This window comes from Branchiostoma floridae, chromosome 6 (genome assembly GCF_000003815.2).
Source record: "Branchiostoma floridae strain S238N-H82 chromosome 6, Bfl_VNyyK, whole genome shotgun sequence".
In the NCBI taxonomy this organism is placed as follows: domain Eukaryota; kingdom Metazoa; phylum Chordata; class Leptocardii; order Amphioxiformes; family Branchiostomatidae; genus Branchiostoma; species Branchiostoma floridae.
The window spans coordinates 17428752-17455249 of record NC_049984.1 but is presented as its reverse complement, the minus strand read 5'-3'; the positions used below and the strand labels follow the sequence as shown (position 1 = coordinate 17455249).

Below are 26498 nucleotides of genomic sequence, written 5' to 3'. Positions count from 1 at the left end.
TTTCACTGTCATTAGTCGGGCAGAAATAAATGATGTCTCGACAAAAACGCATGATACAACACCTTGGGCATCGGGGAAGAGGGATTTTGCAGCTTCATCAGATCTTCATCAGATGTGGGAGGAATGACAACGACCTGGACATGGATGAACTGACCATATGTATGGCCTCCTTCGGTCAATATTGACCATGGTAAAATCCGAATGATATCAGCCCTACAGCATCGACTGTGGCTAAACAGTCTTATACGAGAATGACAGTCTCTACCATATGGGGCACATCTGTAGGCTGACTCAGGAACTGGATCTGTTGCAGAGTTCTTTTCGCAGGAGCCGCTTTCTTTTGCCATGCGCATCAGTTTGGTTTCTCCTGATGACCTGACCAATTCCAGTCAATAACATCCATTAGCTGTACCATGTCAGGATGTAGTGCTGTGTAGACCACTATCCGAGACTATTGAACCCCATCAAATGACGGGCATATCAAGTCGCTGAACTCAAGGTTAAACCTGCCATATGTGTCCGCTACTGGTCGGCCGCGCCAGCCGAATGTTTCAAACGGTTTTAACACATTCGGGAATTGTTGGGAATATGCCTGAAAGATGTAGGAGCTCGGGTGGGAGTAATCTATGAACTAGTTGTGACATGGTTGTCGTCAAAGTTAGGCGTGTCTTGAAACTGGTCAGCCTTCTCTAATCTACTGCCAACTCTGGCTTTATAGTGGTGGGTTCTTAATGTGTGACAAGGACGCTCTTTGTTGTTTGATTCACTCTTAGAATGAACCACAAAGATACCACAGGTGTAGCAACGCTGTATAAAGGGTTCACAAGTGCGCATACATTCAAGTATCTATGAGGTCCATATCTAATTCTACCAGGCTCCACAGGCCGCTGAAAAATAGTAGAAATTGGAGAATTTATAGTCACACAACATGCCAGAGGAGTTAGCTGTCCGGAACGTATGGTTTGCGACTTGCTAATTCCGTTGGCATGATATCTGGCTATATTTGTCCAATTTCTACTATTTTCCACAGACCTGTGGAGCCTGGTAGAGGCTTAGATTTCCATATGTACCTCATACAGAGTTGGATATCTACGCACGTGTGAACCCACCTTTACTGACACTAGAACCGTGTAAGAGAAGACGCATTGGAGGAGTAATATATATTGAGTGGTTTTCAATGACACTCTTCGTTGCATTATCATGATTGGGGTCTTGATCATTTTACCAATGGCCGCATGCCAACGAGAGTAATACTGGTGATAGTATTGCAATGTTTGACACCTCTTTTTAATTGAATCAGGAAGGCACAACCGCACTCCTCTAGAACAAAGAGTCTGCTGAGTTTGTACTTCAAACATGGTAGAAGATGAAGTGCACTTCACTGTTGATTGTGAAATGTATGCCAATGATAGAAATATTCTATTTCATTACAGAGAAAGTAGATTCCCTCATTTAGACGCATGAGTAGCACTTACAAGTTTATATTCCTCATGCGTTTTGACAAACCAACCATAGCTAAACCCATACAGTCTTACATTTTCACAATTACCAAGAAGCGAGAAGAAGCCGAACTTCTGTGTTAGACAAGATTTGTGATAATTTATTATGTATATATATTTTGACTTGTTGTGACCCGTACTTAGCTCGGTTGAGCAAAACTTTACAATAAAGGTCTTCATTCTTAATTGTCAAATCTCAAGTATGTACTTCTACTAGTGGTGGCACTTAATGTAATTACATTAGACTCGCGTACTTGCAGCTGGCTTTTCTGTTTGAGCGACACATGGGGACATTTGCAACACTATATCTTCACAAATTGTCTTCTCCACGGAACACTTCAAACAACAAACCGTCACATATCTCATGGGGATAGAATTCAGGAACTGCCAACTGAAAAGTCACCACCAACCGAGCAGTGTGTCCTAATGAGTGGTAAGTCATATATCACGTTAGTGGTGAAACGCACGCATTAGAGACGAGAGCTTTGAAGTCTGTAAATGTTATGCATACATGTTTCATGAATTGTCGCCTCGCTCATTTCGTAGCCTCCATAGCAGGCTCTCTATGGCCTGCTATCAGAGAGGCCAGCAATAAGCGACCCAGTACAAAAAGAAATGGCCAGCAAAAGTGCCAAAAAAGGCCATAGAGAGCCTGCTATGGAGGCTACTCATTTCGTATGTGTGGTGCATAATTTACATTCGCGTGTGGCATTCGGGTGTAATTCTTCTCGTCGCAAAAGCTGCGAAGTCGAATTGGTTTTACGATGGCAGAATACCACATTAAGCCTGCGGTTAGTCTGTACATGCCTACAGCACAGTCTACGCAATGGAGTCATTTTCGGCAAGGATTTACGGTTTCTATTTGCCAGAAGCGTCGCCAAACCCGCAGTAAAAGTTCTTCCATAGATCACAGAAGCAATACGGAGAATTAGACGACCTTATATTACCTTTGAAAATAGTTGGGCGTCCTCAAGTAACCTTAAACAAGAGCTGTACTTAAGAAGAGTTGGATGCCCCTGTAATGCTATAAAAAGAGGTATATGTCCTTATGATACTTTAAAAGCAGTTAAATGTCCTTGCGTTACCCCAAAAATTATTTCTACGTCCTTATGTTTTCCAAAGAGGACTTGGGCGCCATTATGTTACCCTCAAGAAGGTTCGAATGTCCTTATGTTATTCTTCACAAGAGCCTGGTACCCTTGTATTACATTATCCTCAAGATGAGCGGATGCCCTTATGCTACCTGAAAGATACTTATTGAATATAAAGAAGCGTCTATTTTTGCTCCTCCAACGCCTCCAACGTTGTGGACAGGCCAATCGCACCAAGGGCGCTACTCGCAGAAATTGTGCGAAGGGACTTGGACTGACCGCAAAGAGACTCACGCTGATAGGGTAACAGGTTGTTTCGCAACAATGTCAGTTCGCAACCGTCAGTTCGCAACAAGGCAAGTCTTTTCGCAACAAGGTACAAGTCGTTTCGCATCATTTGAATGTTATCAATCTTGATAGCCTAATAGTATTAGAAATCGTATTCCTAACATAATTATACTCCTTCCACGTAAAAATTTTACCGAATGCGAAAGACAACCCCGCGGCAGAGCAACATGGGGTCGCATGGACCTGACAGCCCGATGATTTTCATACGCCAGGCGGTACAGTTTCACACGCGGCGTGCACAGGCAGGAGTATAATTATTTTAGGAATACGATTTCTAATACTATTAGGCTATCAAGATTAATAACATTCAAATGTTGCAAAAAAAAAACGACTTGTACCTTATTGCGAAAAGACTTGTACCTTGTTGCGAAAAGACTTGTACCTTGTTGCGAAAAGACTTGCCTTGTTGCGAACTGACGGTTGCGAACTGACATTGTTGCGAAACAACCTGTTACCCGCTGATAGTGGTGGTGAGGGAGGCATCAGGATCCTGGGTGCGTGTTTAAGTTCGTGTGTGTATGCTCGGATCGGTAGCAAGTCCTACGCGCGCCGTTTCTAATGAGTCTTGTCACGCAAAACTAGTAGAGATGATGATAATGAATGAATGATGATGATTATCCCTTGTCCCCATGTGTCCCCAGTACGGCGGTCCACACGGACTTTTCCTGTAATCAAGTCTGAACCAAACAGTCTTTTGAAGGACTCTAAGGGCACTGTAAACATGACCTGGGACGAGTGTTCCATTAAGTCCAGACATTGTAAATGGTGAATATATTCGCGTGGAATACCACTTAACACCTAACGCTACCGTGACAAGTAAATATTGTGTAATGGGAAGAGATGCCTTTAGACCCTTTCATGTTGTCAGGCAGGTATTACCAGAAGCAAGATACAAAGAATTAAAAACTACCTTCAACTTTAAGCAAATAAGTGAAGTGGGAGTGTATGAAAAACTAAGGGGACTGCACAGTAATAAAGCGACTGGTCTGGACAGGATACATGCAAGGCTCCTGAAGGTAGCCGCACCTAGTATATGTAAACCACTTACACACATTTTCAATTTGTCCCTTTCCTCTGGCCACATTCCCACAGACTGGAAGATGGCAAGGGTCACTCCATTACACAAGGGGGGGGGGGGGATACAGAAGACCCAAACAATTACAGACCCATATCTGTTCTACCTGTCATCATGAAGGCCTTTGAAAGAGAGGTCCACACACAGTTTGTTGAATACCTGCATCAACACAATATCCTCTCCACCCAACAGTCTGGTTTTAGGACAGGCCACTCTACAACAACAACACTACTGGATGCCAAGGACTACGTGCTTCATAACATGGACAGGGGTAACCTAGTGGGGGCGGTATTTTTGGATCTTAAGAAAGCATTTGACACTGTACATCATGGACTATTATTAACCAAACTGTCATGGATCGGGATTCAGGGTGTGGAGCATCTTTGGTTCAGTAACTACCTGACGAGGAGACAACAAATTGTCTCTCTGAATGGTTGTAGGTCAGAATACTTACCTGTTACACTGGGAGTGCCCCAGGGTTCCATACTGGGCCCGTTGCTCTTCAATTTATCTATTAATGATATACCTGATGTAGTTACCACATGTAAAATATGTTTGTATGCTGATGACACAGCAATACTCTATCCCAGCAACAATGTAAAACATATTGAGTCAATTCTGAACTATGAACTCTCTGGTCTGGCCACTTGGTTCCAAACAAATCGTTTAACATTAAATGTAACCAAGACTAAATGGATGTTATTTGGCACTGCTAACAGGTTAAAGCAAGCACAGTCCTTGACAGTCGAAATTGACCAAGAAATCATAGAAAGAGTTCATACGTTTAAATATCTTGGTCTGTACCTTGACTCCCACCTGTCCTTTAATGAACATATAGACAAAGTTTGTAGTAAGGTGTCACAGAGGATTGGACTACTTAGACGCCTCAGACACTGCCTGACTTTCAGTATTGCTGACATGTTGTACAAGACTATGATATTGCCTATTTTCGACTATTGTGACACTGTCTGGGGAACCTGTGGGGCCACCAAACAACGGCAACTACAAATACTACAAAACAGGGCGGCAAGGGTGGTGCTACAACGTAGGCTACGGGACATCAGCACTGTGAACCTCCACCAAACTCTCAACTGGAAATACCTGGCTGATAGGAGATTTGAGCACACGTGCATTATGGTTTTCAAATGTCTGACAGGCTTGGCACCAACATACCTATCCGCCACATTTCAGCACAACTCTCGTATCCATACTTACAACACCAGGCAAACCACTAAACTACACCCACCAAGCTACACCACCACATGTGGACAAAAAACATTTGCATACACTGGAACTAGCCAGTACAACAAACTAGCAGATAACATAAGAAACATCACAACACTAAAAGGCTTTAAAACAGCTCTGAAGAACATATGTATATCTGACCTCAAGTAATATTGAAACTTAGTATGGAAAAGCACCTTTGTCTCTGATTTGCCTTACTGTTCTTTTAATTTTTTTTTGTTCAATCTTTACATATGATTTAGTATCCATGCTTTGTAAATTTCAGTTTCATTAATTTTCGTTTTACACATGATTTGATATATGATTTGACCTCTGACCTCCACCCCATCTCTTGACATTGATTTTGACCTTGGAACGTTTTCGACATGAGTATGGACACTGATTATGTTTTGACGCACCGGTTTTATGTTTTCTGTACTGTATGTTGTCCCTGGGTGTTCAAAGTTTGACTGATTGTTACCACGTTTTTGTCCTGTATTTATTATTTACATGTATGTTTGATGGGTCCCCTTGGAAATCAACTATGCACTGTTGTAGGGGCTACCCATCTGTTTCAAGATGAAATAAATAAATAAATAAGCAAAATCCATCGTTTCGCAGTGTTAATGGTAATAATGCAGGGACCAGATATTGGGAGGTGACATGGAGAGAAAATATGTCGTAAACACTTTGTTTACAATATATTATAACACACCTGCATAATTGCTTTACGATGTTGACAATACCGACGTCTTGGTTTCTTTCAGTTTTGAATTGAGAAACTGTATTTGCTGGATCACGAAATTGAAAAAAAAAAGAACAATAAGATAATTCTTTCCTATGTCTAATATAGCCTATAACGGAGTATAAAGAAGGCCAAATACATCAGGGCACTCCAGCCATCACTAAACAAAGACGGTGGGCGATATAAACTTCCTGGCACGTCAAGTATACGCAAGATCACGTGATAATAAAGTTTTTTTTCTCTCGCGAGTTTACGTTCTGAAGTGATTGGCCATCAGTATTGATCCTGAAGAAGGCGACAGTGGTCGTTGAAAATTTAAACGGTGTATAGGTGATACCTTTGTGTTGGAAGAAAGTTTAGCATCTTACTATGATTTCTATCATCATAGATGAGCTTTCATGATAATAGCTACGTTGGAAAATATCCCAGGTGAAGGAAATGATTCGGAATCCGACCATTGTGTGCTGAAAATTAGCTTAAGATCAATGGCAAATGTAAACGTCATTCGGTCCCGTTGAAAGCATTAGTATACTCTAGTACGTTATTTTATTCTAAAAGGCTTTCAAACGCTGTAATTTACAATGTGATATTTGATATTGCCGACTATTGTGTGTTGAAAACTAACTCAACATGGCAAATATAAACCTCCTTCAATCCGGCTTAAGACATGAGTATAAGTTACTTTATTCTAGAAGACTGATAATCGCTTCAATTTACAATGTAATATTTGATATTTTGCGAATGCAATACCCTTGTCTTATCCGTGGGCAGTGCGTACAGGTAGTGGGAGTTATTGCGGCTCAGTACAGATGAAGTTGTAAAAACTAGATTGATTTCTATGACAAGATATATGAGTTATTCAATATCAGGCTCAGGGTTTTGGCTTCATAGTTATAGGGTATGTAATATGATGATGCAACCCGATGCACACATGCAGAAATAAGGTCAGGAGGCCAGTGCGTATTAGTGTCTTCTAAAGTGAAATCCGAATATGATATACAGCACTGCCTGAAGATGCACTTTCCAATGTGTGCTGGTCTAACATTTTCTAACTTCTGAATGGCTAAAAGCTGCTTGGAATCTCCCAACGCACCTTTTAAAGTTAGCTGTATATCACTTTAAGTCCCGGTTTGAGGGTTCTGTTTTATCGTAACATCTTAACACGAACTGAACTTAAAGCTTCCCGCAAAAGCCTTGAAGTTACCCATCTAGACTAAACATACGCCCACTCAACTTTCGTCCCTATAGTCTTATACCCCCATTCCACTTACACGTCGCTCTCGCCGCGCGCTTTCTTCGACGTAAAGTTTTATATAGAAAAAAGACGAGTCTTTAATATACGTTTTGTGTTTTGTTGTCTTTTCGGAAACTCTTCTACATTTTGTATGTAAAAAAAACAGTATGAAATCGAAGATAATAATTACACACATCCGTAATTTTACGTCGCAGTGAGAGCGCAGTACCATCGCTGTCTAGTGGAAATAGGGCCTTACTAAGAAATAACACAAACGCCTACATTACTTCTACAAACTTCTGCACTACGTACCCAAAACACGCATTGCAATGGCCAATGTTTGTTTTCAAGGCCATAAAAACGATGACTACAGTAACAACACTGGAAAAATGCACACTTTCTCTCAGAACGACTGAAAAGTTTTCAAAGAGCGGAAACTCAAAAACACATCGCACAATATTGGTGATAAATCAGTTGAACGCTAACCTCTAGTGTCAAAAAAGCCCCATAGAATGTCCAACGGAAATGCCCAACCTGAGGATGTAGAGGTTTTACAAGTTGTAAGTACGGCCACAGGGCACGATGTCTTTCGGTAGAGAGGGTTCAGGGCTTACGATCACCTATGGACGCTCTGTACGCCTTAGGCCTTTAACAACACTCGCTATCGGTACCGCGTTTTGAACGGAAGACAGGTGATGCCTGCACCAATGAGATAGCGGAACTGTCTAGCCTGGTACAAGAAAACATGGCGGAAACAAAATTTGTCATTCGGGAAACCTTCTCAACCCGTTGTCCATTTGCCGTCACGTCTTTAAGATCATATGTGAATGTTCGTCGATCTTCAGAGAGATAGTCCTTTGGATGGTAGTAGGATCGTACTAGGCAGACATTCCTCTGGTCTGGTATTTTGTGTCAGTAGTTGTGCTTCCGTACGGATGTGCCTTTAATATCATGACATGTGCGAAGCAAAGCATGTGATGGCATGATAGCTAAGTGGCTCTTTCTCAACTTTCTACATGTATACAGTATATAATCAAATGCCCAGCGATGGTAAAGTTTTAAAAGAAATAAATATCTCCGGCATTTTGCAGTTGTATTATTTTGATTTATCTATAGATCTCATTTTCCTTCTCTGTAAAGTATATAGTTATGTATACCACTACTTTACATTGTCTGCAATTAGCCCTCGAGCACGAACTTGCAATAAAGATTGCCATATTCTCTGTTCTTCACATCATATTCTTCATATATCCCTACCTTTATGAAACTCGATCCATTTTATGTATCTCTCAATAGTAACCTCATATATCCTCATACACACAATTTCCGTGCCTTTTGAAATAACAAAACGTCCTTCAGAGAAATGCAATGTAATGGAGCAACTAAGATACTTCAATCATCGGTACATCAAAATAGACCCCAATACAGACATCAGCGAATCGGATCGTGATAACAAAATGAAGTTACAGATATTTTAAGTTAAGATATTATGTCTCACAATTCTACGGTGTACATGTATACCGAGTGGCGAAAGCCGTGGTAGCTATTGTTGTATTTGAAATTAATGCTTTCATCGGGTTAGTACATCATTGCATACGGCGTTTTCAGCTATATACAACGAAAATATGGATTTCATTTTGCCACATGTTACAAAGGGTTTGCGAAATGTCGGCAGATAAAATCCCACTGGTTGTGTACCTAAGAACCAAATACGCCGAAGTCAATTTGTTGATAATGATCATATTGTCGGCTTCGATTTTCTGAATCTTTTTGATAAAAGTCGACAGCAAATACGTCCACTTCACACACGCAAGGTCGCCATTTAAAGGCACCCAACGCCGATTCCTAAAACCTGGGTCTGCATTATATCATGATCATTTCATTTCACAAGGCAATAAATAAACTAACAAGACTGCGCAGTCTTGTTCCCTTTGGTTATTCGTTTACTCCACTTTGTTTGATTATTCCATTTCACAACCCCCAACTGGGCTTCAATCATATCTGTTTCGCTTCAAAACTTTGCAGCCGTCACATCTGTTTTGCCTTTCCATCCATCTTACGGCTCGGGAGCTATGAGACCTACTGGCTACAAGCCGTTGACGTATTTCGGGGTAAACACATAAACACGTCTTATGCTATCAGAAATGGTGATAGTTTCGGCCTCGAGCATGATACCCCACGGTGCAATAGACTGTTATTAGCAGTTTTTATAGTACCTAGGTGCTGTTTTGTGTGAGGAAACCGCTGAAAACGTAACTGGTGATGTTGCACCTCCCAGGGTTATCCTACGATAACACACATAAACCTTTATACGCTAACAGGTTTAACTTGTCATACGATAAATTTTCAAATGTATAGAGTTATTATCAGTCTTTATGGTTCCAACGTTCTGTTTTCTGTCAGGAAATCGTGCCTGGCCTTGTCCCTGGTGCTGAAAACGTAACTGGGGAATGGTGCACCAATGGTTCCCTACGATAACACACTCACACATGTATCGCTTACAGGTTTATATTGTCATACGGTAAATTTTCAAAATTTATAGACTGTTATTAGCGGTCTTTATGGAACATAGGTGCTGTGTTGTGTAAGGAAATCGCACCTGGTCTTGTCCCTGGTGCTGAAAACGTGACTGGTGAATGGTGCATCTCTCAGGGTTCTCCTACGATAACACACTCACACCTGTATGCGCTAACAGGTCTAACTTGCCACACGGCAAATTTTCAAAATGATCATCACCTTTTGCAAAGTAACTTTCCCCAAAGTGACCGTTTATACTGAGGTGACGTCAATCATCTCTCTGGATCAGCCCGACAGCCTGAGAGGGCAGTAATTACGCTGACATCTCGCGTGAACTCAAACAAAGCCCGCTGGCCTGAAAGAAATCTCTTCACCAACTGACACATCAATCTTCTACACATCAGACACGCTGCCAAAGGAGTCACATAATAAACCCTGAGATCCTTCGCGAGAAATTGCACCTCTTCACCCATAGACTTTATTCATTGGAAGACCATCGCTAAGTCCCTTATCCATCTTTCTGGTGTCGGTGTGTATTCGACACTGCCATTTTCCTGAGATATAGATGTCCAAACCAATCTTGTATGCCCTGACAGCAGATTACTCTAATTTCGATATCAGCAGGATGCCCAGCGTCAATTTACGTTGACTTCACGAGGACGGCCAGAGGCTTATTTCAATTTTCTTTGACATTTTACAATCCCAGCCTTGGTTCTGATCTATGTTGGCTGATAGATACTTTTCCACTGTGGAAAAGCAAATGCTTTTGAAGAGATTCAGATACAAACGCCCTCAAGAAAATGTATTGGCAGATGATGCAATAGGAAAGAAATTGTCTGTTTACCCTGTCTTAAGTAAGACTTTAGGTTCAATTTCCGCATCTTCGTTAAATGTGAAATCGAATCACATACGTAACAACCAGAACCAGTAAATTCTGCATTACAATCTGTTACAGGATCTAAAGCTGACATTCAAGAACCAGTCAGAAACCTCCTATTCAATCAAGTATGATGCGCACTTACCGAGCACGTCAGCTTTTTTGGCAGTGAAATGCACACAGATGGTGATAAGCCCACAGCCCAAGTACAAGATTTTAGCACTCAGGAACTTTTTGGCAGAGTGAAAGGAACGGCAAGATGCGCGGCTGTAGATAAGAAACCGAATCCTTTTGCTGACGGCATGGCTTTGCTTTGCTGCGATTACCATTATGTAACCATAGTATGTGATGCTTTTAGATCATTGGTGCAAAACTTTACGAAGATCCCTTTTTGCGTCCACAGCATTACAATTGAGCAGCATTTAAGCCAAACATTGGATGGGCAAAAACGGAATACGTGGCTAATGGACTTCCAATTTAGCATAGCCATAGGGACCACCCTGTGTAGTAACCGCTGGCTCTATCAAAAGATTCAGCCAGCAGTTACTAAAGATGATAGTCCCCATTCTACTTCCAATTGCACTGTAGCGCTCATACAAATGTACTGTAACTGGAGAATAATATGAAAAAAGCTGGCTGCCATTGAAAATTTGGAATTGTTGGCCATTTCTAGTCTTTTATGTTATTACTGTTCCTGAAGCGAGCCTTGAGGACTGAAAATATTTAGCCACATTACGTATACATTGGAACTCCTTCCCAATAGTGCACTGGTCACTTCAAGGGAAAACTGGACATCGCCTGGATCCCATTACTCTGTAAATACTGACATCTAGTTTCAGATATGATAGTAAGATAAGATTTTAAATATGTATACTCCTTAAATCCTTTTTTACGTTCAAACCCTATGCTCCGGTTAGCCCTTTGTTATGGCCAATGGCTAGCAGGGCAGCCCTGACTGTACATGTATGTCTCTCATAGCTTAACTCATTCTTTCAAATAAGATCATGTCATATTTTAGGACAGACGTATCACCATCCTTCAATGGTAGTTTCACATTACTGGAAGCTTATACAGAATGGAAACCCAAACCTCAGCAGCAGTGTAATTTTGGGAACCAGGTTGGGAGTCATTCCATTACGTCTTCATTGTCCTAACAGTGTTGGAGACAGATTTCAAGGGGCACTATTTGCTTCTCAGAACTAATCATATTGGCTATAAAATAGATAACTTGGTCACCAGTCTTTGGTGAGTTTGGACGAGGTTTCAGCGGTCTTAGGTACTTTGCCTGGGATCTGATTTCGTTAGGCATATCTAATAGACTGACATTGATCATGAACTTTTGGGGTCACAGTAAGGACATACGTGTGCCATCCTATTGTGGGGGATGTATGTGTAAGTACATCAGACAAGCGTAATGAAATCAGATCCAAGGCAAAATTGAGTGGAGTGTTTTAATTGAATCCTGCAACTGGCCAAAGCACCCATGACCGTGGAATCCTGGCTGAGCTTATAGAAGAGCCTGGTACTCAGATTAACAAATTCCAGGCAAGCTCTAGGTAAAGCACTAATTTTATTGACAGAATTATGATAAAAGAATCTACAGTGACCAAAGATGATATAGAAACAAATGCTACAGATGGACAAATCTTCATAGTATCTTGCTGCAACCTCTACTTGTGGGCCAAATTTCATATCAAATTAATATCAACTTGTCAAAATACATGCTAAACAACTTTAACCACATAGTACATATTCTTACATTTTGTACATATGCACAATCTACCAGTAACATGCTTTCTAGTATTTACCTTTAGACCTTGGTGATAACATTCTGAAAAGTAGAGGAAAATGTGTTTGGTATAGCTCTAAAAGAAACATCTACAGGGCAGAAACAAATATATATCTTGACCATTAACATAAATTTAAGCTATTCTCAGCTTATGAGCTGCAGTGTATACAGAGTTCTGAGCTTAGGTTTAAAAATGGAAACTAAGTTGGCTCAAAGTGTTGATTTTGAACCATTGTATGTGGTCCATGGATGTCGTGAAAGGTTATTTAACACAATAAGTTTGGAAACATGGTTGATCATGCCTCCTTGAATACTTCAACAGTTGTATTACATGTCATTGGAAAGATTTTGTTCATTTTGTAAATGATCCAAGCATTAGCATTCAGTGTTATGTCTTTGAAGAGCTTAAAGTATATCTTCTTTTAAATCTTAGCTCATTTGTTATGATGGTGCATTTGCGGAACAAGCTGACTTTGTTCATGCGTTGCCCAGCAAATATGCCTGCCAATGTCAAACACTGTGTCCTACCCAGTCAGCTCCATCATTCAACCTTTGAATCTAGGATCAACACAAATTTGGTATCATTGCATTGGGTACTAAATCATCTTTCAAAACAACACTATACAATTGATGAAGTAACAATGGAGAAATGATTGATTAAATTTGAGTTTCCAGACTCATTGTGAGTGTAGTATAGTGACTATACAGGAATGGGCAAAGCTATATTATGAATGGGCCAATTGATTATTCGTCAGTTTTTAAGCCCTTCCTTTCCTCATGTTGCCGATCCACGGCCAGCGACAGGGCCTCAAGGAAGTCCTCCAGGCTAATAGTGGGTGTCTGGGGGGTGCAATAAAACAATAGTCAACAATTAAATCATGTGCTAGAATTCCACATTCCTAAAAAAAGCCGTATGGTTGTTAACCTTGCCGTATTGCAATAAGACCTCTTTATCAGCATATTGATCTCTATCGATATTCCTCAGTATCTTTATAAGTTACATGTCATATGTTTGACAGTCGTATTATGGAATATACAATACCTAGTCCCACCCTTTCCACATTACCTAGGACTAGAAAATCATCATTTACATAATATATAAAATCATCATGATCTGTTGTCAACCCCTTTTTGAGTTTTTTTCTCTTTTAAAGCTTCAAAGTCAAAGTGCCCTGAAATTCCAGAAAAAGTTGCTAAGGGGCCCAAATCTAAACCGCCTACAACGTAGTACAAATGTATGTACACTGTACACTTTCTGTCCCAAGAGCTATCTACCACACGAAGTCCAAAACAGGCAAACTCCAAAATAATTCAAGTACAGAATACTGATATTAACTGTTACATTTTATGATAGACAGACAAAAGGTGAAATTTTGAAAAAAAAATTGTGATTGACATAGTGCAGTTGTTATGTTGTATGGGACACACCAGCAAGTAATCTAACATACCTTACAGATCAATCACAGATACTTTTTTCCTAAAAATTCTCAATGTAATTTTCCTGATTACACTTATGGAAACTTTACAGAAATCCAGCCTGCCATTGAGCACAAAATTCCCAATACTAGGCGGTGCACACAACTTTGGCAAACACGCCCTATTTCTAATTGTAAATGTCAATGCAAGGGGGTGTATTGAGTACACATGCCGACTTGGTTATCTGAAATTGCTTGGTTATCTCTAAGCAACCGGAGCCAATACCACTGGGAAGGGATTTATCAAGAAAAGTCTTCCTGCATATCAAGTTCAATTCTAGATTCCAGCAATCTTTCATTTGATTCTGAAGATTTTTGAAAGTATTGCCAGTTCGAATTGGCTTGACCAGAACTAAGAGAGGGACAAGACGATACAGCACTCTACAAGTGTTATCTTTTCTTTGATTGCTCTTCCTTGCTCTTTTGAACAAGACATCAAAAGAGAGTCCATTCCGCAACACTTTAAATCCCCTCCCCTAATCACATGCATGTACCATCTAGGAATTTCCAGTGCGCTGTATGCGTAGCATGTGTTAAAATCAAATTGAGACTGACTGTTAACTTTTTGGCATCACATCAAAACACCACATATGCTATCTCTTGAGGAATGAGATGGTAAATTGTGTGAGACACTCTTTTACCCAAGCAGAACGAAGTGAAGGATTCCGTCAAAGCTCCAGTTATACGGAACAACTTTCTGTTTACACTGAAATCCACCAGCTGTCGACTTCAGACGGAATGCACGCATTCAAAAGATCACAAGAGTAAGAGAGACTCCCCAACTTTTCCACAGGGGCTCAGGTTTGATTCCGAACAATTTCTTTTATCTCTGTTGGCAAAGCCCTTCTTGAAGTGTGAGCTCACTTTGATGTTCTGTGATATTCAAGATCAAAGTTAAACTTACACCCTCTGAAATATATCTCCTGACCTTTGAATGATGAAATGAATAGTCTTTAATCTATTGGCTGCAGTGTTGAAATGATTTTCTGGGCAGTGTTGAATTAAAGGTTACGACTTCTATTGATGTCGCAGCTTATTGTGAAAGAGTAGAAGAAAAAATCTAAAATTAACCTAGTTATAACACATGAAAAAAAAAGTTCCTTGATGAAACGAATAGTCTTTAATCAATTGGCTGTAGTGTTGAAACGATTTTTCTGGGCAGTGTTGCATTAAAGGTTAAAACTCCTATTGATGTCTCCAGGGTAAAGCTTATTGTAAAAGAGTACGACAAAAAGAATCTAAAATTAACTTAGTTACAACACATAAAAGAAAAAGTTCCTTGATCAAACGAATTGTCTTTAATCAATTGGCTGTAGTGTTGAAAGGCCTTTTCTGAACAGTGTTGCATTAAAGGTTAAGACCCCTATTGACATCTCTCCAGCTTATTGTGAAAGAGTAGAAGAAAAAAATCTAAAATTAACTTAGTTATAACACATGAAATAAAAATTTCCTTGATGAAATGAATAGTCAGTGTTGAAACGATTTTTCTGGGCAGTGTTGCATTAAAGGTTAAAACTCCCTTTGATGTCTCCAGGGTATAGCTTATTGTAAAAGAGTAGGACAAAAAGAATCAAATTCTAAAATTAACTTAGTTATAAAAGAAAAAGTTCCTTGATCAATTGGCTGGTGTTGAAAGATTAAGACTTCTATTGATGTGTTTCTCCAGCTAGGGTACAGCTAATTGTGAAAGAGCAGAAAAAAGAAATCTAAAATTAACTTCGTTATGACACATAAAAGAAAAATTTCCTCTGAGGATACTTTCATCAGGTTGGTGCCTACATAGATAATACAGTGCTACTCTGCAGTGAGGAGTAGAGCCAATCAGTATTGTCTAGAGGAAGGACGGCCAAAACAAAACTTTCCCTCTACTTCGCCCATGATGGGGTTACTGGGAGAAACTTCTTTTTTCTCTCTATGAGAAAACTGGTATACCGTTGAAAAACTGGTACGCAACATAGTATGGTTTATTTCTTCTTCTTCATCACTTTACACGGTACAGAATGGCAGGGCCATGGCCTTGAATTGCACTGTCGCGTTACATTTATTAAAATCGATGACAGTTATTAAAAATGATGTTCGTACATCAGCGAATATTGCACGTTAGCGAATATTGCACTTAGTATTGACATATATTGCACACAGTTGCTTAACAGTGACAAATTTGGCTAAAAATACAACAAATACAACAAGATTTCTCTTATAAAACAGATTGTCACATCTAGAGCAGATTCAGGTATTTACATGTTCAGCATGCGCACCATATAGGGTATTGCACTCGATCTGTATCTGTATTTAGTTTTCCTTATAGTTATACATCTACATCTGTAACAGTTATAGATGTATAGGAAAAACATCCTAACAATGATAGGTACAGATATCTGTATTTTCCATGAAACGTTCTGACTTACCTGAACAAAAAGAGCATGTGCAAGGAAAGGCAGTTTCCTCAGGGTGCGACCACTCAGTCCAGCACTTCTCCTGGGGGAAGAAGTACATTAGAGCCTAACAAATATCTTACAGTTACAGTGAAAAAAAATGATAAAATGCAGGGCTTAAAATAGATTTTGGGGATAGATGCACTGATGCACCTAGCCTGAAAACTTTTGCGCATGGAAAAATATTTGAGTGCACAACACAAAAATACAATGAATGCCAGAAAAATAGCTCAACACAGTTTCAAACGTATGAAAAATTGCAATGAACCATCCAGCATTTCAGCCATGTGATGTCACACAAGAGCACAATTTACTGCTACATTTCTACAGAATGCATTTCTAACATTAATAAATGTGCACTCTGGTCTATTTAAGAGGTTGCACACTAGTTGTGAAGTTAGGGGTAGAAGAATTCTTTATGCTCATTTGCTCTGCTTCTCCTGTCAGTAAAAGGCACCTGATGGGTTGTTTGTCTGACTAGACCAGTCTTTAAGACCAAATTATTACCATCACAATCTAAGATAAGTTGGACCCTGTGGTCAACCTGGCTTTGAACATCTGTCTGGCTGAGAACGTCCAAAGACTCTCATTTCTATTATTGCTGGGTCTGTGATGTTGTAGGGAAAGTTGACTATTATGTATAGCCTATTAAGGTAAAATGTGGGGCAATTCTGGACCTGGGAATGCTGCCAGCTTCCACATGAAGAAATATCATGGGCGGGTAACTGCAGAAACCCACTGTATTAGGGAAGCCATAAGGTTACAACTATAGCATTCATCTTATACGCTAAACGACACAAGGCATCCAGGTTGAATAAAATGGTGGAAAATAGGAGAGATCGTCTCTACGTTTGAATGGTGATAGAAATAATTTAGAAAATGGCCATTTCCAGCCTGATCAGATCACATTTCCAAAGATTCATTCATTAACTCTTGAGTATATTTGGTGGTCTCATATCATATCACAGTGCCATAGTGAGAACTTCCACAAAAACGTATAAAGAATGGACCAATACAAATAAGCAAGAATACCTTTTGAAACTTCACCTTTTACCACACATTCTTGTATCCTTCCCTTGAATCCTTTCCACAGTTACATGTATATCATAACAAAGTCCCTCTAAATCTTCACTCTGCTTGTACTTGACCACATTTTGCAGTTCACGAGTGCAAAATTTAACCCCAACAAAGTTATGAGTTCAACCACCTCACCTAATTTAGACATAGACAAATTAGTAAGGTCAAGATGGCAACTTCAGTAGACTAGCCATCTTTATTTCCTGAGGGATTCCTCTCAATACCGTTCCCTGGGAAGATATGTCTGACTCTGAGCGTGTCTTTTTGGTTTGCTAAGCCGGGCCTTATACATGGCGCCACTACCGATTTTCCATGGTGCTCATCTGTTCTCTTGTGCTTGGAGTGGACCGATTATTTCTCAGCGAGGTCACTGTACTTTGTGTCCACAATGATGCATCAAACTACTTGTAAAGGGCAGCTGTGGTACTGTATGTATACTAGACTCATCAGTCTGGCTCCCTGCAGTACATGATAAAAGTTTCCTGCAAGGCTGTTGATCCTGATTTATCACTAAGAGAGGTGAAGACTGGGACTTGGGAGATTATTGGACACCTACATGTACATGTACAAAAAATAACAACTAAGGCCTAAAAAACTTGTGCCAAACGGTGAGAAATGAATGCAGAGAAGACATAAAACTCACTGTGCTAGGCCTCGAAATATCACCACCTCTATACCAGGTAAAATTGCGTGTATTTATAATGGCATTTTTTTAGCATAGCAGATGCACTGTGGGTTTTATCTGCTATGCTGTGATTTAGGCCCCTATACTGTAAATGGATTTAAGTTCGCGGGGATTTAATTTCGCGGTAGCGGGAAAAATGACTTTTCGCGGTGGATTTAAGTTCGCGGTAACACCATAGACTACAATCTAAAACCATAATAGAAAAATGTTCGCGGTGGATTTAAGTTCGCGGTGAAGTGGTCACCGCGAAAACCGCGAACATTAATCCACCGCGAACATTTCTGCATTTACAGTATATACTAGTATGCTTTGTTTCTGTAGCAGGGTATATCTTTACAGAGAGTGGTTGCTGGCCCTTTTCCTTTCACTTGAGGCACCTCCCTGAACACAGGTGACCATTTCAAGTTACGTCCTCCATTGGCAGCCCCAACCGAGATGACCTTCCCAGCATTTGAACTGGCGTTTCCCGGGTACCAAACAATTGGAACTCTAAGCTCAACTACAGAGCTGCTACGGGGCTACAGAGACATCCGTTATCCCATTTTACGTCCCCCATTTGCAGCTCCAACCCAGATGCCCTTCCCAGGATTTGAACCGGAGTCTCTCAGGTACCAATTGGAACCTGGGGCTCAACTGTGAAGTCGCTACCAGTTGAGCTACAGGGACATCCCTTGTACCAGTGCAAACATACAGTATTTCGAGCCCTGCATGCTGTACTTAGTACTCACTGTGCCAGGTCCCTGAGTCGCAGGCTGTGTTGGGTGGCATTGTTCTCCGCAAACCTCATGACCTCCAGTGCCCTCAGGTCCAGTAGCTGCTGGGGAGGACTGATGATTCCAGCCTACAGGACAGTGGGTAATAAATCACACATAGTCAACCCTTTACTGACAATAACACCACTAGAATACAAACTGGAGAAAGCACTCAATAGTTAAAACCCATCTAAGGCCATGCTATACCCTCTTCAAGCAGAGCTTTAGCTCAAGTCAATATTTTGTCTTTTTAGGTATTTTTGTTGGGCTCTCTAGTTCTCTACTTTGTCAAGGTTTCTTTTGATGCTATCCAACAAAGACAGCCTAGCCTTATGCTTGGGGAGTAAGCATTTTGGGCAGGGTACCCTCTAGCTCTGCATTACTGTCATCCAATGCTGATGACTTGTAATAACTTCAATAAAGTAGAATTTTCCATCAGATAGTTCTCTAGTTTGTTGGCCACCAAAGAAGTGAGTGATCAAGGAGGTACGGGGGCTGTTATTTTTAACTTCTTATTGCTACTTGATACATTTTGTGCAGCAAATTTCAAATGGTTGCATCTTCCATCTTTTATGTATGAACATTCACTTTGTTTTTCTGACGGGAATACATGTATTATGTCCTTTGTATGATAGCGATAGGAGCATTTTATTTGACTATGTGTTAAGTAAGTATCCCCACTTTAGATACTTGAATAGTAAAGAGAAATTTATATTCCTGACAGCTTTTGATAAACCAACTCTAACCAACCATACGGCTAGCTATATTTATACAATTACCATGAAGCAAGAGGAAGTGGAATGTCCTAGAATAGAATAGACGCACATCTACATAATTATATAGATGTGTATGATTGTTTCCATTGTTACATATATGTGATTCTTACCGTGTGACCTGTACTTAGCCCAGTGGGGCAAAAATGTGCAATAAAGGTCTTCATTATTATTATGAAATTTTGATTTCTGCAAGGGGCAAAATAGCTTGCAAAAAAAACAATCCAACAGCCAACCCCAACCAGCAGCAAGTCATACCCGGTAAAAACACAAGAGCTCCCTCTTGAGATTGCTTACCGTAGTGCAGAAGCTGTTATTAGTTATTCCATTTTGGTGCACACCAATGCAATTTTCACACAGGATTACACTGCTAAAATTGGCAATGCTCAAAGGGCCACAGCTGGCTAAGCCTGGCTTGTAGGTCTTAAATAAAACTTGACTGCTAGGCAGGGCTGTCTCCAGCTTTAAATTGTTAATGTTCCTTTTAAAATCAGTCATTTTAAGCTTATGACAACACATTTTCATGTACTGAAGTTCAGATTTTAGGGACGTGGTGATGGGGTGAAGTATTTGTCACCCCCAACAAGAAAATTTCTGTCCCAGGACGGAATTATGGGTCCTGGAGAAAGCCCTACTGCTAGGCCTAATACAATATTCACTATGTCTGAACTATTACTTCAGGAGTCTGACAATCATGTATGCTCTAATGGAGAAAAAATAAACAATGAAGCTAGGCCTGTACCTGGTATATTCAAAGGTTCACACACCTATTGGTAATGAGCATTAGAAGACACATTTCACACATCAATCTACCTTTCATTGTTACATTTTAACCAGTGTTAAGCTTTTAAAATGATATGAATTCATTTTTTTTGCAAACTGTAACCAAATTTATTGATCGAGGATTTTACATACAATCCCTTGTCAAACTTCATCATTCATGTCATATTTGAAATGTCATATGCCAAGCCAAAAGCAATAAATCGTCATCATCACAAAAGCAATAAAGCTGAATCTGAATTAAAAGATAGGATAAGAGCTAACCCTCATCAGTTCCTTGACACAGGAGTGGTAGATCTTGAAGATGGCGGGTGGGGAGGGGGGCCCGATGTACTTCTTGATGTCAGCCCTGTCCACGAAGGCCAGGTCGATGGCCTCTGTCACGTTGGATGTGGTGAGGATCAGCACGTTGGAGTTCCTGATGAAGGAGTGGGGTTGTAAGTTTTATTTTGATCCACCGTTAGCTTGCAGTTTGACAGCCAGCTTGCAAGTGGTCTTTCATGCAACACATAATACATTAATAATACATGTACATCATAATTTTGTACATTTTAAAGCAATCCAAAGCAAAATGTAATTGGAGAGTCCTAAAGTTCCACTGCCACATGCTTGCCATACAGAATTCCCCATCTTAATGTTCCAGACCTATCGTACTAGTAGTTGTATACTATGGGGAGTTTGATACTATACATTACGCACCGTGGATCTGGTTCGAGATTAGTAGTTGTACTCATTGTTGTGCTCTTCCAGCAATCTTTTACACAGAAATGTTTTTTTGGTATCTGGAGTTTTTTTGCTATCTAGAGATCTAGAGTTGAGGCATTCTGTACAGGATTCATCATTTTTAATGCATTAATGACCATCCTGACCAAATCTACAAAATTCTGTTAAATCTACAGCTACATGTATTTTGTGTAGGGAAACCGCAGCACCTACCTGGATGTTTGCAGAATGTATGTCAAAAAAGCTATAACAAATAACATTTATGGCAACTTGCAAATTCCAAGTGCAAATAGAATTTGGAATTTGCAAGTTGCCATAAATGTTATTTGTCATAACGTTTTTGACATACATTCTGCAAAGGTGAAAAACAAACACTTCCAACTCATGTGAATACCTCTTGATCTGGTCTATCTGAGTCAGCAGTGCGTTGACTACACGTATGGCATCCGATGGCTCTGTGCCGTTCAGGGAGGCTTTTCTCGCAGCTGTTAAGCTTTCCACCTACAGATGGGGTTTGTGTAAAAGAAAAAAAACAGTTTAAAAGAAAAAATACAACATGGTAACAAGCTTTTAAGATGATGTCTTAGATGAGGCTTTTAATAATGCTATTGCAATGATCATTTTCCTTGTAAGTATTCACATTACTACTATGCAAGTTGAAGCTATGAAATGTTCTTTTCACAGGAAAAGAAGTTTTCTTTATCTATATGTACTGTACACAGGATTTGACAGTCATACCTCATCAATGAGCACACAGACAAGAGCATCAGAGTCATCTATCAGTTCCTGGATCTTCTGGAACATCTTCAGCACAAGTTTGCCACTCTAAACAAGGAGACATCAGAAACAACATCTTACATACTTTTTCACTTTAAATACATAGAAATTACATACATAAATCAACATGTACAACAAAATATCAGTATATAAACACAGACAAAAATTACTGTTACGGTAGTTTCAGGAGAAAAGACAAACCTTTTCAAGTATCAGTAACAAGCTTTCAATTTTGTAAAAGGACAAATAAAACTCACCTCAGAAAACCACTTAGAAAACAGACTGTGACTGTTGATCTCGATAAACTGTCCATAACTATACCTGTGTATGAAACATGAAATACACCTTACTAAAACATCAGAAAAACTGAGATGGCAGAAAAAAACCATTGCAACAACCTGCAGTTTGGACAGCTACATGTATGATTGTGTAAGCATACGGTTTTTGTATCATGAAGGAGGTTTACTATTAAAATCCTTGGTATCATGAATGATGTATACACATGCAGGGCTCGAAATTCATTTTTGGGATTAGGTGCACTGGTGCACCCAGCTTAAAAAATTGGGTGCACCAAAAAAGTTTTGGGTGCACCACTTAAATTTAAGTAACAACCTAATATCTTAAACAAGTACCATGACAGACATTTTTATTATCTTTCTAATGCTTACATGTCAAGAATTTTACATACATCTTATACCTTTACATACATAAACCTAAGAAAATATTTGGGTGCACCCACAGAAAATAATTGGTTGCACAGCTCCAATTTTGGGTGCACATGCACCCAGTATTTCGAGCCCTGCAAATGTAAACAGAGTATTATCATTTCAAGGCCCAGTAAGAAATTTGTGTTCTCAGTACCTGTCAGAGAGCCTTATACACAGTTTCTGAGCAAGAGCTTTGCACAGAGATGTCTTCCCTGTGCCGGGGGGACCTGGAAATGTACAATACAGTAAAATTCATCTTGAATTATTGGGATGGTTTCAATTCATGGTTTTGTGGTGACCTTTCCACTGTGAATTCCTGACACTGCAAATATGACCTTCCAATGTACATGTACTTATGTCATCAATAAACAAATGTACTTATCTCATTAATGCAGAAAACATAAACCTTGAACATGCAAACAAGAGAAAAGATAAGACATTTTACAAGTGACTGAAGGTAGATTTAGAGTATCACATTTTTGCTCAAGACAAATGCAGATGTTGTTGTGGCGTGCAGTTTCTTGCAGTACTGTTGTGCCATGCTAGAAGTCTCTTTTTCACAGACTTTATGTATGGTCATCAAATTCATATAAGGTCGTCAAAGACTAACAGAAAAGAACTTTCTTAAAATCAGTCAGTCACAATTGAGTCGGACAGAAGATGTGCAACTATACAATTTCAAAGGTCCAGGTACTACATGCACATCCAGTGTACATGTACCTATAGTGCATAGGTTGTCTAATCACTAATGTACTAGTAAGGAAACAGTTTCCCTAACCATGCAGCAGCACAACTCTGTTCCATGAAATGACGTTGGAGTCGACCCCCTTGTCTGAGAACAGCAGTGTTGTGTAGGCATACCTCAGCAGCTAGGGAAGAAGAAACTCTTTTACTTCAACCTCAAGTTCCTACACTTTCACTCATCCAATAATAAATGTTATGTGTTACTACCAAATCATGTTTCAATGCTTGCAAACTACATATTTTAATTTTTACCAATGAAATGTACAAAATTACTATCAAGAGATAAAACTTTAAAAGCTGGTATTACCTCCAACTTAACATCACTGTCAAAGACTAGGCTGTCCCAAATGCCATCAAAGTCAGCTGCGGAGAGAGCACAATATACAAGTCAAGTTAAGTCAAGTATACATGCAATACAGACAATGAATTCAGCTTGCAATACATATTTATGACTATGTAAGGCCTAGAAAAAAAATGTTGTGTTTCCTGTTTCAGTCCTGAAAAAATTAGGATTGGTAGGCAGTGTAGGGATTATCCAAGGGACTGGCCAAAACTAGATCTAGTGAGACATATTACAATACAGTTGAAAACTGAAACTTTAAGGTAAACTGAAATGCAGGATGACACTTGTCTTTTAATGGCAAACTTTAATTTTGTGCATAATAGATACATCTATCCTTCATTAGATAGGACAAGCAGTGTTTTACTTCAATAGGAAGCAGACATAATAAAAATTCTAAGTGGAAACTATGTGACACCACTGCCCACCGAAAAAAAGTTTAGGGTCAGCAGGTTTTTCTAGGGTAGGTATGGAAACAGGAAACATGTAGCATTTTTTTCCTAGGCCTAACTACAGTTTATTATGTATTTGAGGTTTGACCATCATGATGAGATGTTAAAATTCCACAACTTTTTTCCACACAAAGTTTAAGCCAATAGTGGAGACCATCAGACTAACCATTAGGCATTAACCAGTGACTGGCTGCGGACACATTATCATCATCGTCGACCTCCTCTGACCCCGGCCCGCCCTCGTGCAGCTGGAACACGTGCAGCAGCAGGTTGGCATCATACAGGTGAAATGCCTGCAGCAGGTGAAACAGGTGTCTGTATATATTTTTGTATCACATAAGCTGATAAGTAAACCACGTCATAGCATTTATACATCAATGTCAATCCATCCTGTCCAATTTTGGATGCACAAAAGTGTATAGAAAAAGAACTTTATTAGTATATTAGTATTATTACACATGGTATGGTAACCTGTATGACTGTATGAACACGGGAACTCAATTGCTAATACCTAATTTGGTAGGAACAAAGACTGAGTTCAACAAACACAACTGTCTCAAAATTTCAAATTTGTTTATGATCAAAGAAATTTCAGCGGTTGAATACTGAGTGACCGCTAAAATAAAAAAAAACAAGAATTATTTAAGTAGGGCAGCTTTAGAGTTCTTCAAGCTGGTTGGTTCTTACAAATTATGCATGTATGGCAGGTTTTGTACACTTCCAATTCAAATTGCCTGTTTTTCAATTTTGTACAAATCTACATAAAACACTTGACTCTCATAGTCATAGCCCCCCCCCCCCCCCCGGGCAACTATACAAATGTTCTGAACATGTGCATTGTACCAACCTTCTTGCTCTTGTGTGAAGAGGACATCTCATCTGTGTCACATATAAACACTGACTTGATGTGTTCCTTCATGAAGGGGTCATCGAACTCTGTCATGGTGAGGTCTCCGTATACTTGATTATGTCTCTGTAGTACGGCTTTAACACGCTCTTTCACTACATTGGCTCGAAGGGTGCTGCACAAAGGGTATGTACAATTGCAAGTTAGTTTTACATATTAAGTGTTACATATGTTATATTCCTTGTGTAGTTGTTGGCATCCGTCTGTCTCGGAAGACAATGGTAGGCAGACGGGTTGGCCTGCACTTGGGGATTTTAAGGTGAAAGAGGGGTGTGCACGTCCTCCTCCACCCTCTCGTCTACTGGCGCACTAGTCCTACAGGGGCAACTGTATGCAACGTGTAAGAAGGCCCCAGCAGATGTAGGTTTGTTGTTTGGAGTTTCCGTCTCCTAGGAGGACTTCCGACCAAGGATGTAAGGGGTTCCTCTTACCCCTGACTCATGTGTCATGGCGGGTGCATCATGACCGAACATGCCCCTATGGCCTGTCACCACCACAAAGGCCTGTCACTGCCACTAGCCGCAGCTAGGTACTCATTCACACCCACAGTGATTCACACCTGAGCTAAGTGAGGAAAGTTGTGTAAAGTGCCTTTCCCAAGGGCACAAGATCGGTGACACGGCAAGCGGATTCGAACCCGGGACCTCTTGGGCCTGAGACCAACGTGCTGCCGATCGTGCCACGCGGTCCCACCCTTGTGTAGTATTTTTTTGTAAATACATGTACAAGGTGTACAAATTAGTGAAAATCAGCAATGCTGACTCTTTCCTGCATTCATAATTCTTATTCTTGAATCCTTATGATTTATGAAATCATAAAGTCATCAGCATCATTTATCACTTTGTTTCTTTTTACAAGTATGGCTTAGTGTATCTGTTCACACTGTCTTTACCAGACTGTAATGCATGACATGTTTGAGGATTGAATTTTGAAAATCCAACACATATGATTATGAGTTGTGGGAAAATAAGTCAGCATGACATGTCTTATTTAATAGTTTTATAGTTTGAAAAGAACTATTAAGTTTATTTATCTGTAGCTACTTTCTCTCTACTTAATCTAGACCAAGAAAATGGCATATCACTCTAACTAAAGCTTTATGTGTAAGGAAACTACACAAGATTCTGCAGAAGCCTTGGAATTTTTGTGTGTCTTGCAGTTGCAGTGTTACTTTCAGTTCTGTAAGTTACCTGCAAGGACTCTGGCATATCTCAACATGCACGACCGGCGCTGAGGGATCTGGGAGGGCGTCCTCGAGTTCAGCGACGCCGTTAAGGTACGTCTGGTCGGTTTCCATCTTCAGCTTTGTAGATACTGTGACATTCACGGGTGAAATGTGAGGCAATCGCACACAAAAGGCTTCAGAAATCAGACCTGCTTCAAAAATCTAGTTTAAAATGGCCGCCATTTTCTCAAATCCTTACAATGGTGTCTAAGCTGCGAAGAACTTATGCCTGAACTTTCCAACGATT

The 26498-nt window shown here is 39.9% G+C and overlaps 1 protein-coding gene across 1 annotated transcript; it reads right to left on the bottom strand.

The window, feature by feature from the left end:
• Positions 1–12161: 12161 nt before the first annotated feature.
• LOC118417897 (pachytene checkpoint protein 2 homolog) lies at positions 12162–26432 on the bottom strand. The gene is made up of 13 exons (XM_035823648.1): positions 26217–26432; positions 24967–25141; positions 24286–24412; positions 23635–23690; positions 23362–23452; positions 22738–22810; positions 22134–22197; positions 21838–21924; positions 21494–21600; positions 20641–20794; positions 18800–18912; positions 16283–16352; positions 12162–13239 (listed from the first exon to the last, which is right to left on the bottom strand). Exons 1-13 carry the CDS (start codon positions 26321–26323, stop codon positions 13144–13146), a joined length of 1320 nt encoding a protein of 439 aa, XP_035679541.1. The 5' UTR covers positions 26324–26432; the 3' UTR covers positions 12162–13143.
• Positions 26433–26498: the final 66 nt, after the last annotated feature.